The sequence below is a fragment of the Leptopilina heterotoma genome, unplaced genomic scaffold, assembly GCF_015476425.1.
Source record: "Leptopilina heterotoma isolate Lh14 unplaced genomic scaffold, ASM1547642v1 Lhet_191, whole genome shotgun sequence".
Lineage (NCBI taxonomy): Eukaryota > Metazoa > Arthropoda > Insecta > Hymenoptera > Figitidae > Leptopilina > Leptopilina heterotoma.
Genome location: NW_025110910.1, coordinates 198,472 through 217,204, shown reverse-complemented (window position 1 = coordinate 217,204; position 18,733 = coordinate 198,472). Strand labels below are relative to the sequence as shown.

General features: G+C 22.0%; 3 protein-coding genes across 4 annotated transcripts; 1 reads left to right on the top strand and 2 right to left on the bottom strand.

The window, feature by feature from the left end:
• Positions 1-6,556: 6,556 nt before the first annotated feature.
• LOC122500848 lies at positions 6,557-9,798 on the bottom strand. Its single transcript, XM_043609975.1, has 2 exons — positions 9,577-9,798; positions 6,557-7,071 (listed from the first exon to the last, which is right to left on the bottom strand). The coding sequence occupies exon 2, from the start codon at positions 7,058-7,060 to the stop codon at positions 6,806-6,808; it is 255 nt and encodes an 84-aa protein (XP_043465910.1). The 5' UTR covers positions 7,061-7,071; positions 9,577-9,798; the 3' UTR covers positions 6,557-6,805.
• A 2,046-nt stretch (positions 9,799-11,844) lies between these two features.
• On the bottom strand, positions 11,845-16,698 carry LOC122500846 (ribonuclease H1-like). 2 transcript variants are annotated; one of them, XM_043609972.1, is made up of 6 exons: positions 16,563-16,604; positions 13,822-13,862; positions 12,858-12,911; positions 12,471-12,619; positions 12,130-12,397; positions 11,845-11,978 (listed from the first exon to the last, which is right to left on the bottom strand). In XM_043609972.1, the coding sequence occupies exons 3-6, from the start codon at positions 12,897-12,899 to the stop codon at positions 11,895-11,897; spliced, it is 543 nt and encodes a 180-aa protein (XP_043465907.1). In that variant the 5' UTR covers positions 12,900-12,911; positions 13,822-13,862; positions 16,563-16,604; the 3' UTR covers positions 11,845-11,894. The 2 variants fall into 2 exon arrangements, with proteins under 2 accessions (XP_043465907.1, XP_043465908.1); XM_043609973.1 differs by lacking the exon at positions 13,822-13,862 and having other exon boundaries at positions 16,563-16,698.
• On the top strand, positions 14,281-18,143 carry LOC122500847. The gene is made up of 4 exons (XM_043609974.1): positions 14,281-14,410; positions 16,358-16,800; positions 17,549-17,637; positions 17,805-18,143. Exons 2-4 carry the CDS (start codon positions 16,365-16,367, stop codon positions 17,814-17,816), a joined length of 537 nt encoding a protein of 178 aa, XP_043465909.1. The 5' UTR covers positions 14,281-14,410; positions 16,358-16,364; the 3' UTR covers positions 17,817-18,143.
• The last annotated feature ends 590 nt before the right edge of the window (positions 18,144-18,733 follow it).

Sequence of the window (18,733 nt, the reverse complement as noted above, 5' to 3'; positions counted from 1 at the left end):
AAATCAAAAAGATGCTCAAGAATTTATTATTCGCCATTTTTTAATCTGCCTGTAAATAAAAAAATACTTCAGACAACAAAACAACATTTTTTTTTTATTTTAAAGACATTTTTATTTATATTACCTACATTAAAAATTTTTAAAAAATTGTTAAAAATTAAAAGAAAATTAAAAAAAAAATAAAACAATTTTTTTTAGATTAAAAAAAAATATTTAATTATATTCCTATGCCCAGACTTATATTTAACTAGATTATAATAAAACTGCTGATAAATTTAAATACATATTTTTTACCGTAAAATATTTTTTATAAATACTGAAATATACTTTTTTTAAAAAAAAAAGTTTGAAGTATAAAATTTTATTTTGAAGTATTAAATTTTAAATACTATTTCTAAAAATTAATAAATATAAAAATCTTTCCTTTCCTGCTATCTAGAAAATTATAAAGAATAAACTATAATCCTTCTGTAAAATAAAAAAATATTATCTCGGGGTTTATAATAATTTTAATAGATAGAACCGAGCACGTTAATTAATAGTATTAAAAGTTTTCCAGATATGATGCAATAATCACATTGCGGAAATATGCTAAAAAATATTTTTATTAATTTAAAAAAAAAATTCTCTAAATTTGAATTAGTAAAAAGCCCACAGGTTTACAATAGGGATATTTTTTTTTTACTAATTTTCAGACATAAGTGTTCACTACAATAGTTTAGTTAAAAATAAAACTACTAAATAAAAGAGTGTTTTAAATTTTACTAAATAAATTTTAAATTTTACTAAATAAATTTCAAATTTAACTAAATAAATTTTAAATTTAACTAAATAAATTTTAAATTTTACTAAATAAATTTTAAATTTTACTAAATAAATTTTAAATTTAACTAAATGAATTTTAAATTTTACTAAATACTAATTTTTAAATACTAAAAATTAGTGGATATTCTTATTAATATGTAAATCTATGGTTCAATTTTCGCTAATTCAGATTTAGAAAGTGCACATAATGCATTCAATTTTTTCTAAGAGTCCTTTAGTAATCTAATCTTTTTTATTATCAATTTTGTAATTTTCCATACCTCTAGATCTAGAAAATAGTATTATATGACTAATATAAGCTTTTCTAAAAAAAAAATAATAATAACAATAAACAATATCTGTGGGTAATAAAAAGTAAATTTTTGCGCAATAGTTTTTTCAAAAAGTAGAGAATTTTAATTGAACAAAAAAAGAGGAATTTACCAAAATTTTGAAGTTTAAATAAATAAATATATAAATAAATAAATAAATATACGTTATTATAAATAAAAAATAAACACATAAAGAAAATAAAAAATAATAAATAAAAATAAAAAAATTAATAATAAAAAAAATAAAAAAAATTAATAAATAAATGAAAAAAATTATTACATTATTAATATTGTATTGTAATATATTACATATTTGTTTATTTTTATTTAAAAGGTGACCTTGCGAAGTTACATTAAATAATAAGTATACAAATTCACCGCAGTGGTCGAAAAAGTTTTGTTATTTTATAAATAAATTATAAATTAATTATAAAACAGAAATAAATACATTGTTTAAAATTATTTTTAATCACCTATATCAATTTTTTTATAATATTTTTTTCTTAATAATTAGGATTTGAATAAAAGTAAAAGAAAATAAATATAAATAATTATTAACAATTATTATTATTATTGTTAAAGAGATCTATTTCTTGCTTTTTTTATTGTTTCCCAAAATATTAATGATTTGAAAATTAGTATAATAATAAAAATAATAATAATAATAAGTGATAAAATTAAATAACAGGATCAATATAAAATAAAACATGAATAATAAAAACACGAATACATATTTTTGAATATAATTATATTTTATATAATATTGCGTTGCTTAAATATGAAACTTACCAAATAAAAATTTTTTTTTTCAAGAAAAAAAACAATAATAATTAATTTTCACTTTCTTTGAGAGTTTAAGAAAATTTTAAACACTTTGGAGCTGCAAATCCGTTTAATAGCAGCGTAATACTGAAAGGTAAGTAAGAAATTTTCTGTTGAATGACTTTTATTCATTCAACAGAATGTTTCTATTGGCTTCCAGCATTTGTTTTCAAAATTTTAATTTGAAATATGAAAACAATGATTAGTTTCTTTTCCCTGACTTTTTACTAAATTTATTTCTGCTTTCTCGTGACAAAAATAGAGTAACTGACATATATAACAATAAATTAATATCTAATAATAGAAATAAACGATAATAAAAATCTTCTAATGAATCTTCTAATGTTAGACCCCCTGTTAATAGTCCCCACCCTTTGGTAAAAAATCTAAAATTCCAAAAACCGAATTTCTTAAAATTCAACATTTTTTCTTCTGTTTTATGGCATTTAGCTCCACTATTTTTGTGCTCTTGAAAAACACTTTACTTATTTAATAGTCTGCACCCTTTGGTAAAAAATCTAAAATTATAGAAAATTATCAAAAATTCAAAAAACCGATTTTCTTAAAATTCAACATTTTTTCTTCTGTTTAATGGCATTTAGCTCCACTATTTTTGTGCTCTTGAAAAACACTTTACTTATTTAATAGTCTGCACCCTTTTGTTAAAAATAAAAAAATATTAAAAATTATCAAAAATTCAAAAAACCGAATTTCTTATAATTCAACATTTTTTCTTCTGTTTTATGGCATTTAGCTCCACTATTTTTGTGCTCTTAAAAAACACTTTACTTATTTAAAATTCTCGACTCTTTTGTAAAAAATAAAAAAATATTAAAAATTATCAAAAATTCAAAAAACCGAATTTCTTATAATTCAACATTTTTTCTTCTGTTTTATGGCATTTAGCTCCATTATTTTTGTGCTCTTGAAAAACACTTTACCTATTTAATAGTCTCCACTCTTTGGTAAAAAATAAAAAAATATTAAAAATTATCAAAAATTCAAAAAACTGAATTTCTTATAATTCAACATTTTCTCTTTTGTTTTATGGCATTTAGCTCCACTATTTTTGTGCTCTTGAAAAACACTTTACCTATTTAATAGTCTCCACCCTTTGGTAAAAAATTTAAATTTATTAAAAATTATCAAAAACTCAAAAAATTGAATTTCTTAAAATTCAACATTTTTTCTTCTCTTTAATGGCATTTAGTTTCACTATTTTCGGGCTCTTTTAAAACACTTTACTTATTTACGCAGGGTGTCTAACAAGGATCGAGAAAATAATTCTGATTTTTTACTTATTTTATTTCTGTTTTCTTGGGACAAAACTTTTGCTTGGTAACTGACGTATTTAACAATAAACTAATATCTTATGATAGAAACAAACGTTAATAAAAATCTTCTAAATTTTGTTAGATTAAAAAAAATTTTTATTCACAAAAATTTTAATTTTTGTATAAATTTTTAGAAATTTCCCTGACTTTCAATGACATTCCCTGACTTTTCCCTGACCATTAGACACCCTGGCTTAATAAAACACCTGATTTTATCAACAAAAAATAAATTTTTAGTGGAAAAATTACTGAAATTACTATTGTTGATAAATAGTATAATATAATTATAATAATAATGTAATATAATATGTTTAATATTTATTCACTTTTTAAAACCAAGGCAGTATTTTTCATACCAAAAATAATTTTATCTCTTTGTATTATAAAACAAAATGCATTCAATTTTTTTTTCATTTTTTGGGAAGTAAATGTTTGAATAATAGAAATTTTTATTAAAAGTACATTAATGAACGTAGTCGACTTTATTTTTATAAAAAAATACAAAATACATTGAAATTACATAGACAATATCATGATTTCTTATATACAATTGCTTTGAAAAATACAAGCAATTAATCTTTGGAATAATTTTTTTTATGAATTAAATAGAATAATTTTTAAATTGGCATTTAACTTTAAGCAATGCCGTGAATAATTGTGATAATTTAGCAGAGCATCATATTTATGGTGTTGGTGCCATAAACGCCGCTGCACATAGTGCCATGCATTTGGCGAAAGCTGTATTACAAGCCTCAAGTGCAGAGCTACCTGCAATCATGGCCGGAGTCAGAGTCCCGAAAACGAAACCCGCTGCACTGCAGCACGCACACATCATGCCCGCACAACCTGCGTAACATATTCCTACTGCTATTGGTCCGGCACTAGTCATATTCGCCAAAGTCAAAATTAATACAATCATTAATTTTTGGTTCATCATTTTTAAATAATCTGTAAAAGAAAATTATTGTTTTTTCACAATAATTTTTGAATATTGATTCAAAAAGGATGAAAAATTCATAAATTGTACGATATAATTTGAATAATTTTAGAGAAATTATACGAACGATTTCAGAAATTCAATTATTTTCGCAAAAGTAATAAAATTCTTCGCAGAAATTCAATTCTGTTAAAAATTTTTTTTTTAATTCTCATCAAAATTTCAATTATTTTTATAGAAATATAATTAAATTCTTCTACGAAATTCAATTATTATTTTCAAAAATTTTTATCAAAATTTCAATTATTTTCAAAAAATTGCATCAATTATTCAATGATTTTCAATATCTACTATTTTCATAAAATTTTCCAAAAGAATACAATTATTTAAAAAAAAATTTAATAAATTTCTACACAAACTTTTAATTATTTTCATAAATAATAAAATTTTTACGTGGATTCAATTATTTTCATAAATATATATAATAAAATTCTTTTTTAGAAATCCAATTATTTTCATAATTAAGAAAACTCATTGCAGAATTTCAATTATTTATTTATTTTTAATGCAACTTTAATCGAATTCCTCGAAAAATGTAATTACAAAAATTTTATTAAAATTCGTTGATAGAATTTAATTATTTAAAAATTTGTGGATAACGATTCTTTATGGAATAATTGAATTTTAAGAAACATCCAATTATTCAATAAATTATTCATTTGCATATTATTTGTATTTAAATAATTGAATGTTGAAAAGGTTTCAGATACAAATATGTGAAAATTTGAAATTTTCATATTTTTAACTAACAATAATTGAAATTTTGTAAAATTAAATATTGTAAAGAAATAAATTTGAAAAATTCTTAAAGAACTTTTTTAAAAAATTATCAAAAATAATGGATTTATAGATGGTTTTAGTTAAAAACACGAAAAAAAAATTCAATTTTGTAAAAGTTAGAAACAATTGCAGAAATTCAATTACTTTCAAGAGTAATAATATTCTTCGCAAAAATTAAATATTGTTCAAAAGTATAATAAAATTCTTCTTGGGAATTCAATTATTTTCACAAATAATTAAAACTCATCGCAGAATTTCAATTATTTTTAATACAATTTTAATCGAATTTTTAAGAATAATTACATTTTTCGAAGAATTCGATTAAAATTTTACTAAAAATCATTAAAATTCTGCGATGAGCTTAATTTATTATTTATTAAAGTAATTGAATTTGTAAATCAAATTTATTATTTATAGAAATAATTGAATTTATAAAAAAAATTTATTTGTTAAAGAATTAAAAAATAAAAAAAATTAATTATTATTATTATTTTTTATTATTATTATTTTATTTTTAATTAAATTTTTTATTTAAAAAGAAATTATTGGCAAAAATAGAAAAAATTGACACAAAAATTCAGAATTTTCTTATGAATTTTAAAATTTTCCGCAATATACTATAATTTATTCTATAGAAATAGAACGACAATTAGTTTGAATTTTACTTTGTGAAAATAAAAATAAAATATCTTAATACTAAATTAGGTTTTTGAATGAAAGTAAAAGATAATAAATACAAATTGTTATTTGTAACAATAATAATTATTAATTAAAGGAAATATAATAATTATTATTATTATTTTTAAAGAATTTTGTTCTTTACTTATTGTTATTGTTTCGCAAAATATTATAATGACTTAAAAATTAATATAAATAATAAGAAAAACAGTAATTTATATTTTTGAATATAATCATATTTTATAATATTGTTGCTTGAATATGCAACTTACCAATAAATAAAAATGTTCCTTTTCTCAGAAAAAAACAGTAGTAATTTTTATTTCCACTTTCTTTTAGAATTCAAGGAAATTTTAAACTATTTGGAGCTGCAAGTTCGTTTAATAGCAGCGTAATACTGAAAGGTAAATAAGAAATTTTCTGTTAGAATGACTTATTCATTCAGCAGAATGTTTCTATTGGCTTCACGCTTTTGTTTTCAAAATTTTAATTTTAAATATGAAAACAATGATTAGTATTTTATTTTTAGAAATAATTTATTATTGTAAGGCATCAGAATTAAAAAATAATAATTATTGTAATATTCATTCTAATATTTTTTCATAATTATTTTATTATTTCATAATTATTCACTTTTTAAAGCCAAGGCACTATTTTTTATGTCAAAAATAATTTCATCTTTTTGTATAAAAAAATTGAATTTTCTTCATATTTTATATATTATTATTTTATTTTATATTATAATTTAGAATAAAAAAAATAATTTTTTTAAAAAATTTTTTGGGATATAAATGTTTAAATAATAGAAATTTTTATTGAAAATACATAGAAGAATGTAGTTGAATTTATTTTACAAAAAATACAATATACAATGAGATTACATAGGGAATATCATGATTTCTTAATTTGCTTTGAATATAATACAAGCAATTAAACTTTAGAATATAATTTTTTTAGAGAATGAAATAGAATAATTTTTAATTTAGCATTTAATTTTAAACAATGCTGTGAATAATTATAATATTATTTATAATATAATATATATAATATTCTAATATTTATGGTGTTGGAGCAATTACAGCCGCTGAACATAGCGACATGCATGTCGCAAAGGCTGAATTACAACCGGCAAGTGCAGGTGTGGCTGCAATTACGGACAAAGGCACTGTTCCAAAAACTACGCCAGCCGCTGCAAAGCACGCACACACAACGCCCGCACAACCTGCGTAACATATTCCAGCGGCCAGTGGTCCGGCTGTGGCCACATTCGCCAAAGCCAAAACTAATGCAATGATTAATTTTTGGTTTACCATTTTTAATTTATCTGCAAACAAAAAATTATTCTTCTTTATAATTATTTTGAAAATCGATAAAAACGTTCATTTATAGTTATTTCTTTAGAAAAATTTTAAAAAATTTATCTCGAAAGTAGTAAAATTTACTCTATAAACAAGAATTTAAAATTTTTTATATTGTTGTACTACCTTGGAGGAAAATTTGAAAAATTTTTGTATTAAAAATAATTTTACCATTTTATTTAGCGGTTTCAATATCCATTTTTTAAAAATTTTTTTAAATTAAAAAAATTTTTTTTTTTGGTAAAAATAATAATAATAAATAATGATAATAATCTATGATTATTTTATCTATTATTATATCTATGATTATTATCAATATTATTAAAAACGGTTCTTAAATAAAATTAATTAAATTAATAATAAAAATTATTTAAATTAGTGGACGACTTGATAAAATTTGTGAGGTATTATTTTGAAACCAAAATTTAATTTGAACTATAAATGCGATTAGATAACGAAACGGTTCAGTAAAGGTCGAAGAAATGTGGGTACTTCTTGTTTTTTTATGAAGTCGTAAATTTTACTTTATGTCATATGTCCATCACTAACGGACAGAGAGTTGTAAATTTATAATAAAAAGTTCTCTTTGTCTTTAAAAAATGAATCCGAAAAATGTATTATTTCAATTTTTATGTTAATTTAAACTGCAACGATTTTTAATATACTATGATTTTAATATTTCAAATTTAGAGAAGATTTTTGAATTACATTTGAATTTAACGACGACATTGTAGTAAATAGAAAAAATAACATTTTGTAGTAAGAAATTTAAAAATATTTCTAAAAATAATTATTTCTTTAAACAATAAGTATGTGTTTTTTCAAAAAAAAAATATATATTTTCTGCACACAAATATTAAAATGAATTTATTAACATTTTTTAAGATAACAAAATGTAATTTAAATTTAATTATTTTGTTATTATTCAAATTTAATTATTTGGAATTTTTAACAAAACTTGTTTTGTTATTATTTATTTTTAACTATTTCCTATAAATTTTTCGAAACTTCAATTATTTAAATACAAAAATTCAATTTTTTTATAGGTAATTAAATTTAACTCTAACTTCAGGGTTTTTTTTCCTATTAAGGTAAATTATTGATAAAATTATTGGTAAAATTAAAAATTTATAAAATTAGTTTTCTAAAAATATTTTTAAATAATTTTTAAAAGATAATGGTTAGTCTTGAAAGAATAGAAAATAAGTTCTTGAGATTTTTATTGCTGAACGTAAATAAATAAGTAATTGATTCTTTAATTCTGCAGAATTTAAAAATTTCCAAATAATTGAAATTTTTCAATTTTTAGAAAATAATTGAATTTTTAAACTTTTTGAAAGTAATTGAATTTTTAAACTTTTTTTTTGAAAAATCCAAAAAAAAATAGTTTTCGAACAATTTTAATTTTAGTTTTTTTTAAGATAATTGAATTTTCAAAAGAATTATAAACCAATTCTATAATTAGTTTATTCAAAATAAATTTGTAATGCAATGTTTTGAAAATAATTGAATTTCTTAAAAAAAATTTTCGACACTTTAAGAAACTAATAAATTTGTTAAAGAATCTTAGTTAAAAATATTAAAAATGATTGTTTTCTCAAAAATTTTAATAATACTAAAAACTAAGGTTCTTAAAAAATTGTTAATGAAATTATGCTATTTTGTTGAAATATTTGGTCATGAAATTATTTTTTAATAATTCAGATAATTTTTTTAGTGTCTTGAAAAAGTCTTTTAAAATTTATGTTAAAAAATGAAGGACATTTGGAAAATATTTCTGTCGGTTTAATATTAAAATGTATTCTTGTCTGAGAAGCGTTTGTTTATATGTGAGTCTATTTTTCTTTGAAAGCTGATATGCGACAGTTCATTTTGATAAACACATAAGTGCGCACATAAAAAGTATAAATTCACCAAAATGAAGCACATAAAATAAAATTAATATTTACAACTAATTTTCATTTTCAATAGATGAATTTTAATAAAATTCTAACTATAAATTAAAATTTAATTATTTTAAGAATTACAAATCAACAATTGAAAAATATATACAAATAAAAAAATTTATTACATAAATAAATAGTCATTGTTTTGTAAAAATAAGATTAATCATTTTTAAGAAAAGTATTATTTTATAAAAATTTAAGTAGATATCTCACAATAAATTATTTAAAAAAAATAATTGAGGGGCTGGATGCTATAATGTGTTACGCGCCATGTTAAGTGAATGACGCGTAACACATTATAGCGTCCAGCCCCTCAATTATTAATGTCATGTTATAAAAATAATTTTTAATTTTATTCTATAATAATAAAATATTTTAAAGGCACAGAAAAAAAATATAACATTATACAAGAATTTTGTTTCAATATGATCAACAATTGCTTTTAAATATTAATAAAAATTACACTTTTAATTTTCTAATTGAATATATTATTAATTGAATATATTGTTTAAAATTAAGACTTACGGAATAGATTTTTCCAATGAAATCACCAGAAAACTCAGTAATTATTAATTTTTAATTAGGTATTTTTTTAAAGTATGTCTGAGAAGAAGCTTTTACTGCTCGACTCGAAGGTGTATGACTGTATGCTGCACTATTTCGTTTTCGCTGACACAATGGCGACAAGTTACTTGCTTTGAGAAAACCGAGGGATTCCCAGAGGCGGCGAAAGGCGGACTATAGTGCCTTTCAATTTAGAGATGAAAGAATCCCATACGGCATAAAGGCGCGTTCAGCGTCAGATTACAACAAAAAGAAAAAGAAAAGGGGAAAGCTTTAAACCAATAAAAAGTCTCTATTGGAATTATATTCATTGAGCAGAATATTTCTATTGGCTTAACGCTTTTAATTTATTGTTATAAATAAAAATAAAAAAAATATAACATTCAAAATATTCACTTTTTTAAAATAAATTTTACTCATTTCTATTGGCTTAACGCTTTTAATTTATTGTTATAAATAATAAATAAATAAAAATAAAAAAAATATAATATTCAAAATATTCACTTTTTAAAAATAAATTTTACTCATTTTCTTGTTGTAATTGTAATTATTTTAAAAATATTTTAAGTAATAAAAGTTAATTATTATTGATTAACAAAAACAAAAATAACAAATTTACAAAAAAAATAAAAATGTTATAAGTAGAAAATTACTATTTTTTATTAATAAAATATTTAATAATATTTAATATTACTAAATAATAATAAATGGATATTTATTATTAAAAATATTTAATTGCTATATTAAATAGTAAAGTAAATAGTAAATTAAAAATAGTCGAAAATAGTAAAGTTTCACAACTTCAATTTGTAGATGTTTTACTATCGAATTAGTATTTTGTTCTTAGTAAATTAATAATTTCTACTAAAAAAGTATTAAATTTTTTTACAAATTTAATTGCACTAGAGAAAAAATTTATTTGATTCAAATATAACTGATTACTTGTATATTATCAAATTAATATTTACTTGAATTGAATAAATATTTACTTGGATCAAATAAATATTTACTTGAATTGAATAAATATTTGCTTTGGTTAAATAAATATTTACTTGAATCAAATAAATATTTACTTTTATTAAATAAACATTTTCTTGAATCAAATAAATTTTTGTCTAAATCTAACAAATTTTATTTAAACCAATAATATTTCAGTATTTGAAGCAAATACCATTTAATTGACTCAAATCAAAAATTTTTTGTTAAAAATAAATATTTATTTGATAATAGTTAAGTAATCGTTCAATTATTTTAATTATTGAATGAAATAAATTTTTTAGTGGTTAAATTTAGGAAATCTTTTAAATAAAAAAAAAAAGAAAATTGGCTACAAAACAAAATTTAATATATTTGAGAAAATAATTATTTATGGAAATTTATAAAAATTTCGTATTTGTGAAAAGTTGTATACGTAAATTTGTATTGTATTGCTTTACGTGCTTGGCACATAATATACTATTAATAGAAATATACATAATTTTTTTCGTTATTTTTTTAAAGAAATATTCTTAAAAAAAATTGCTCACAAAAAAAAAATTTCGAATTATTTAGATATATTTTCTTAAACTATAAAATATACAAATTATTTTACGACTTCATTTGTAGTTTGAACGCTAGAAATAAAAAGCATTTACAAAAAATATTGCTTCGCATTTTAAAAATAGAAAACGGATAGGTACATTTCGTATAAAAGAACGAAAAAAAAAAAGATTTCTTTACCTTCAAAAAAAAATTGTAGAAAAAGTTTTAAAATATGTCAAATTTCTTCCCATAAGAGAAGGAGTGAACTAATCCTCAATTTTTATTTATTTCTTATTTTTCGTTTAGAAAGAGTCCAAATACGTTCAAGGGGTCCGGCTAACACATGTTTTATTGTTCGGTCATCGAAAGGAAAAGTCTCAAATTACTCCAAGTTGTTTTTATGCCCTTTCATTGTCGCTATAGACTTTTTACGATTTCAACATAGAGAAATAAATATTTCCCTCCGCTTTTCACTTGATTTATGACTTAATCCTGGAATACTTGAAAAACTCAACATTTTCTAAACAAAACGTGACAAACTAATAATTCTTTTTCAATATGAGAGAATTTTAGTCGATTACATGATTTTTTGAAATTTTAGAATTTTTTTAATAGTAAAATAATCATGAATTGAAAAATTTTGCTACACATTCATATAGTTAAAGAGGAGAGAAAAATTAATATTTTTTTATAATTTATTCAAAGAAAGCTTATATTTTTAAAATATAAGAATTTACAAAAGGATAACATTTTGGTTTTTAATCTGATTCTGAATCGGCAGCATTCTTGGCTAAATTAAGGGCCCCGTTCATCCCATCAAATTTATAATTATTGTGAAATATCTAAAAATAAAAAATTAGGATAATTTATAAATTTTAGAAAATTCTTTTCCTTCTGTACTAAACAAAGTTAATAAATAAATGTTTTACATAACTTTCAGTACCTTAATGAAAAAAATTTACTTATTTTTAAAAAAAAATGATTTTTTCTTACCCAATCAATTTTTTCGAATTCATCGAGAGCATCTTGCATTTCAAGAATTTCTTGTTTTTGAGCTAATGTCTCTCCAATACTATTTTTCCAACCATTACTCCTCCACTTTGGTATTAAAGTTTCAATACAATTTTTTAAAAAAGCAGATGTGAGATTTATTTTTAATTTTCTTACGTTCGCTTTTCTTGCTTGTCTACAAGCAATGGTAATACTTTTAAACGCTGCTCTATTGTAACAAGGATTTTCATATAATCTTCGCGAAACATTTCTGTGAATCAAAAGATTACAATAATATTGGTTGAATTTCATATTAAATTTCTTAACATTAATGAAATACATACAGTTCGTGATTATCCATAAACCAAACACCAATTGCTGCTTTTGCGTATTCAGTACCATCGCCAGGACAAACGCATTCGGTGTACACATTTACAAAACCTTCATCATTTCTTTCCAATTCGTGTTCGATTAATTCTAATTGATATTCACCCTGAAAGAAAAATCAGTAAATACACAATTTACAATTTAAAATACTTTTTTAATTTTAAGTTTAAAAATTAATTTTTTAAATCGAACTTTAATTTTTACGTTTTTACAGAAAGAACATTTATTGATTAATTAACATTTATTATTAATTAAATTAAAAAAATAGTTATTTTAATATTTTTCTTAATATTTCTTAAGTATTTAGTAATTTTTGTTTTTAAAATAACAAGGGAAAAAAATACCTCCTCAGATGATGAATATTTGCTACTTCCGTAGTAAGACATTTTGTTTGAATACTGAAAAAGAAAATAGTTACTTGTATCAATAAATAAAATTATGTAAACAACAATTTTTATACAGTTTAAAAAAATTTTTTAATACGTTAGTTCTAAAAATAAATTTTAAAACATAGAATTTAAGACGACAAATAATTTTTCTGTTATTCCTACAACAATTGTTTTTGTACGAAGTTATAAGGATTTTAATTTTTCAAGTCTGAACTGTCCTTTTTTCAAATTTAAAAAAAAATATTTTTTTTGAAAATGAGTTTACTTTCTCTATTTGAATCTAAAAGAATTTTCATTCCACTTTCAAAATCCGTTGGAAAAAGTACAAAATATTCGAAAAAAAATGGTGAACGTGTTGTTTTTTAACCAAACTTAGCAATTTATTTACTAAAATTGTTAAAAAAGATATAAATAACAATGAAAAAAACAATTGAGAACTTAAGCAAGTATTCGGAAAGTAACCTCTTTCCTGGTAAAATTCAACTTGTACTTTTATTTAAAAAAAACTTTAATGAATAATTACTTTAATTTCATTTAATTGTTAATAACTTTTCTAATAAAATAACTGTTAACGATATGCAATTATAACACTGCTGATAATTTAGAATCTGACTAAAAATGTTAATTTCCGAATTTGCACGCTTTTGCTTTATATTCTGAATAAGTATGTTCTTGTCTCTTTTTCTGAATAGGTATATGTTCTTGCTTTGTTTTCTGAATAAGTATGATATTGCACTAACTCGACGAAATTTTTATTTTTAAGGTTATGTATGCTATTTATTTTTATAGTATAATATAAAAAATTATTTTAAATAAAACAGATGGTACACATATTCGACAATTCTACTAAACATTTACAAATTCTATTAAGCAATTTTTTTTTATAAATAATTACACCTTTTCTAATAAAATTACCTACCAAATGCTTTTTTTCTGTAAAATTTCCTCTCTACCGTCTGTCTGCAAATGTAAAAAAGGTTTCTCGCAGTGTTACCAAATTTGTTTAGATTCGCAGGCGATAAAAAAAAATTACCCAAAAAATATTAAAAGCGCGTTTTTACACCTAGTTGTAAAGGTGTTTCTACAGTAGCTTATAAATGAATTTTTTTTATCTGATTCAAAGTAATTGTATATTCTACATATAGATTGACATTAATTTGTAAATTCAAAATGATTTATAGTAAATTCGTATGTAAAATATAAATTTGCTTCGAATTTAACAAAACTAATGCAATTGCAAGCTATTGCAGAGACACCTTTACAGTCATTCTTCCGTTTGCGATTTCAATCCAGTTCCGGTTACTTTTCTATTGTCCTTCCGCCCAGAGGCCTGATAGGACAATTTTACATTCCCAACCTTGGTGATGCAATTGAAAAAATATTGCAACTACCCTTGCTTATCGCCTGACTTCATTTCATTTCATTCGAGGAAAGAGGAACACGTGCATCTCAACGGTTTTTTGCTCCTGCGTTTTATTCTCATTTCACGAATATTACGAAAACTGCAGGTATATTTCCAATTCTTTTTATTCTCATTTCTTATTAATTATTATTTTTCTAAATTATTTCAACTCTTGTAAACTTTAAAACGATTATACTAGAAATAAAACAATAAAACGACGCCACAGCCTCCCATATCCACCTTCCATTACGTTTTCATAAAAATTTTTTATCGAATTGTTATCCGTGTAAATCGATGGAATCTTAAATAAAAACACATTATTTACGAGAGTTAATTAAAAAAACAAGTTTTTTCGAAACAAAAAATAGATTATTTCCTTCTTTGAATTGCAATTTTTTAAGCTGTTTCATTTTCAATTGGCAATTGGTTTATAAAGCTAAATTAATTCTTTGTCACAATTGATCAATCTTGATTCTAGAATCAAGAAAAAAATCACTAATTTTATGAGGTTATGTAACAAATAATTTTTATCTAAAACAAAAAAATTAGGAATTTTATTCATTATAATTTATGAGGTTATGTGACAAATAATTGACGAATAGTTAGAAATAAATTAAAAAACAATTACAGTTACTTTTGTCAGTAATTATTTCAGGTTAAGGAAGAATCCGACAAACAATCGGAAACAAAAATTAGTATTCGTATTTTTTTTTAAAAAAAAGGTTAAATTAAACTTTAAATTCATCCTTTTTGGTAGAAGCGTAAGGAATTGAATTTTCTACATTTTTAAGAATTTAAAGTTAGATTTGAATAACAATTATGATTTTTTGTCAATAATAAATAATTTAAGTAATATAACCTAAAACTTAACAAATGTTTCTTATTGCCAAAAAATTGTAATTTTTATTGAAATGCAACTTTCAATCATTTTAAAATGTTCAAAATTAAATTCTTCGCCTTTTCACCAAAACGAATACAATTATGTTAAAAAAAATATACGAAAATCAATTATTTTCATAAAATTTCCCAAAAGAATTCAATATTATTTAAAGCAAAAAATTAATAAAATTCACCCAAAATTCAATTATTTTCATAAATAATCAAATTCATCGCAGAATTTCAATAATTTTTAATACAATTTTACAGAAATTGCTCAAAAAAATGTAATTATTAAATTAAAAAATTTTTTTTTATTCTTTGGAAGAATTCAATTATTTACAAAAATATTAGAATTTTTCACAGGAATTCAATTATTTTCAAATATTTTAATAAAATTGTTCGAAAGAAATCAATTATTTTAAATACAATTTTTGAAAATTGTAATTAAATTATTTGCAACTATTTAATTATTTTCATAAATAATAAAATTTATAGTAGGATTTCAATTATTTTTAACACAATTTTAAAGGAATTTACAAAAAAAATGTAATTATTCTTAAAAATTTAATTTCAATTTCTCGAAAAAAATAATTATTTAAAAGAATGTTTTTTTTTTAAATTCTTTTGAAGAATTCAAATATTTGCAAAAAATATTAGAATTTTTCACAAGTATTCAATTATTTACAAAAATATTAGAATTTCTCACAAGAATTCAATTATTTTCAAATATTTAAATAAAATTAGTCGAAAGAAATCAATTATTTAAAAATTTCAATAAAATTCTTCGCAAGAATTAAATTATTTTTATAATAATAAACAAAAATTTTCCATTTTAATAAATATTTAGTTACATTAGTAATTTTAACCTTTAGAGGGCCCGGTAAATTTACAAAGAATTTTAGTAGTTTTTTATTTAAAAAAAATTTTAGTAGTTTTTTTTATTTTAAAAAAATTTTTGAATAAGGAGGTCAATTCGTTAAAAAGATTCGTCAAAATAAACGGTGGCCACTGTAGTGGCCAAAAAGATTTAAAGATTAAAGAGTGTATGGAGAACAAAAATTTTTTGGATAAAATCAGATGATGAAGTATACTAAACTTCATCATCTGATTTTATCCGAAAAATGTTTGACTAAATTTCAGAATTAAAATGAAATAATATTGATTATTTTTATAGAATTAAAATGGCGAATCAGTCATCAGTGAAGCTGACAGTGACGGACGCGATGAGGTATTTAACTTCATCTCAAAGGGGACCGGTCACTGTGAATGTTAATATGTGCCCTGAACATTGCCAAAGCAGTTTGAACCATGCGGCTCCAGTTCCTCAAAATTCTTACTCTTATGCTCCATCTTATTCATACGCTCCAGCTTATCCGTACCTTCCTTCCTATGCATCTCTGCCAACTGTACTTCCAGCTACGATTCAAACCCTATTTAATGCTCCTTCCCAAGCATCATACGCTAATCCTCTTCCAAGCACTTCCGCTACCGCCAGTTCAAGTTCATCTGCTGATTCTCAACAAGCTCCAATTGTTGTTCCGGTTACAATGGTGATTAATACTCCTCAACCTTCAAACTGTTGTGGCTCATCATGCAGTCACACAAGATGCCAATGCTGTACGTATTTAATTTAAAGGATTACGATTCTTGTCCTTTTATTAATTAATCAATTATCAATTTATTAATAATAATAATAATTATTATTATTATTATTTAATTTTTTCTCTCAACCTAATTACGAATAAATATAAATAGGGTAAGAGGCCCCAAGGTGGCCACCCATTTTTTGAACGAATGTAATTCCTAAACGGTATTGTATAACATTTTTATAAAAGTTTTAGTTAATTATAAAACTCATTCACAACAAATGTTTAACAAAAGATTAGAATTTTTGCGTCTATTTAATGAATAGAGTTGTCTAACGCCGCGTTGATAATCGGAATCCCTGCCCAGCTCATTATAATAAAATGGTTGTAGTTCATAATGCGGTGAGGTGTGATTCATCTTTACAGGTAGAGGACACAGTTCCTTCTGTAGTCATTATTCTCAGATTACAGGTAAATAACACCTTAAATCTGTTTATTGCCCCTGACTAAAGGTTTAACGAAAACAACGTATTATGACACAGTAGGATATTAAATAAACAAGTCTCAATAAGAGGAAAATGAATATCCGGAATCAGCAAAACTTTTTCACTTCAGAAAGTTTAAGCCCAAAAAAAACTCATTTCGAGGATAATATTAATTTTTCCATTTTTTTTAAACTAGGTTTTATCAATACTAAAATTAAAATTTTACCGTGATATAAGATAAAAAAAAATAATAATACAAAAATCTGAAAGTTTAAAATATTCCTTTTGTTGCAGATGAAAAGAATAAATGTTCATGCTGTGGTGTTAGTCGACGTAAAAGATGGTATAGAAGAAGAAATTATTATCGTTCTCGCTATTATGGGGTAAATTTATTTTTATTTTTCAAAATTTATTAATTATTTATATTATTTATAATTATAAATAATATAAATAATTCATAAATTTACAATTTATTAATACTAAAATTTATTTTTAAAACAAATTCTATGCACTGTAATTAACTAAAACTTATAATTTTTTTCATGTTTAGAGTTACTACTAGATGGTAGGGAGCAACGACGACACTACCTTCACCAAAGTTAGCTTTAAGTTTCGTCATAATCTGTGCAGCGTACTTTGTAACTTTCCTGCACTATTTTTTCTTTATTTTACTAATTTTTCACTTTTATATTTCTTTTCACAATCCTAAGCATTGTTTACTTATAAGTTGGTTTTTGTATTAATATTTTGAATTTTTATTTTCTTTAACATTAAGACACCTTCTCACCATGAAGTACAAAAAAATTATATAATTTACATAAAAATCTAGTATTCTCTAAGAATCGAAATTTTGTAAAACAAAAAATAAAATGCCAACTTTAAAAAATTATTACACTTGAAATTTATTGTTTTAGTCCTGATGAGTTGTGTTCACAGTGAAAATGCATTCGACAATGAAATAGAAAAACAATTCTAACAAAGAGCTTTCTTGTAATTATTTGGACCCAAGGGCCACAATTAACAAACAGTATTTGACAAAAATCCTTGGAAATACTAAAATTAAAATCTAAATAATAGCAAAATTTTTCGAGCAAGTTAAAACAAGTTTTATACTTTTAAATCACAGGTCGAGACACGTTCAGTGTAAATTTCTTAAGAAAATTTCAAGTATCTGTAAAATAGAGTAATAAAAGGAAAACATTTTTAAGACGTGCAACAATGGGGGGCCCCAAAAGGAATAAAATACTTTGGGGATAATATTGAAACTCCCAAAAACTCGAGTGACAATAAATTGTCGGATCATCTCTTTTGGAATTTCTTACTTTTAAATAATAAAAAACTTTTTAAATATGAATAATAAAAATTAAGAAATCTAATCTAAAGCTTTTTAATTAACTTTAAATATTGTCTCGAAACCGGAATTTAAATATAGACAGAATTTTTAAGTTTTTTAGTTAATTTTTCAAAAATTTCTTTTGG

Excerpts from the sequence above, each read along its gene's own strand:
- LOC122500846 (XM_043609973.1), bottom strand. The coding sequence starts at position 12,899 with ATGTCTTACTACGGAAGTAGCAAATATTCATCATCTGAGGAG. Across the intron at positions 12,620-12,857 it reads AATATTCATCATCTGAGGAG|GGTGAATATCAATTAGAATT; the intron begins GTATTTTTTTCC and ends TTTTTCTTTCAG. Across the intron at positions 11,979-12,129 it reads AATTCGAAAAAATTGATTGG|ATATTTCACAATAATTATAA; the intron begins GTAAGAAAAAAT and ends TTTTATTTTTAG.
- LOC122500848 (XM_043609975.1), bottom strand. The coding sequence starts at position 7,060 with ATGGTAAACCAAAAATTAATCATTGCATTAGTTTTGGCTTTGGCGAAT.
- LOC122500847 (XM_043609974.1), top strand. The coding sequence starts at position 16,365 with ATGGCGAATCAGTCATCAGTGAAGCTGACAGTGACGGACGCGATGAGG. Across the intron at positions 16,801-17,548 it reads TCACACAAGATGCCAATGCT|ATGAAAAGAATAAATGTTCA; the intron begins GTACGTATTTAA and ends CTTTTGTTGCAG.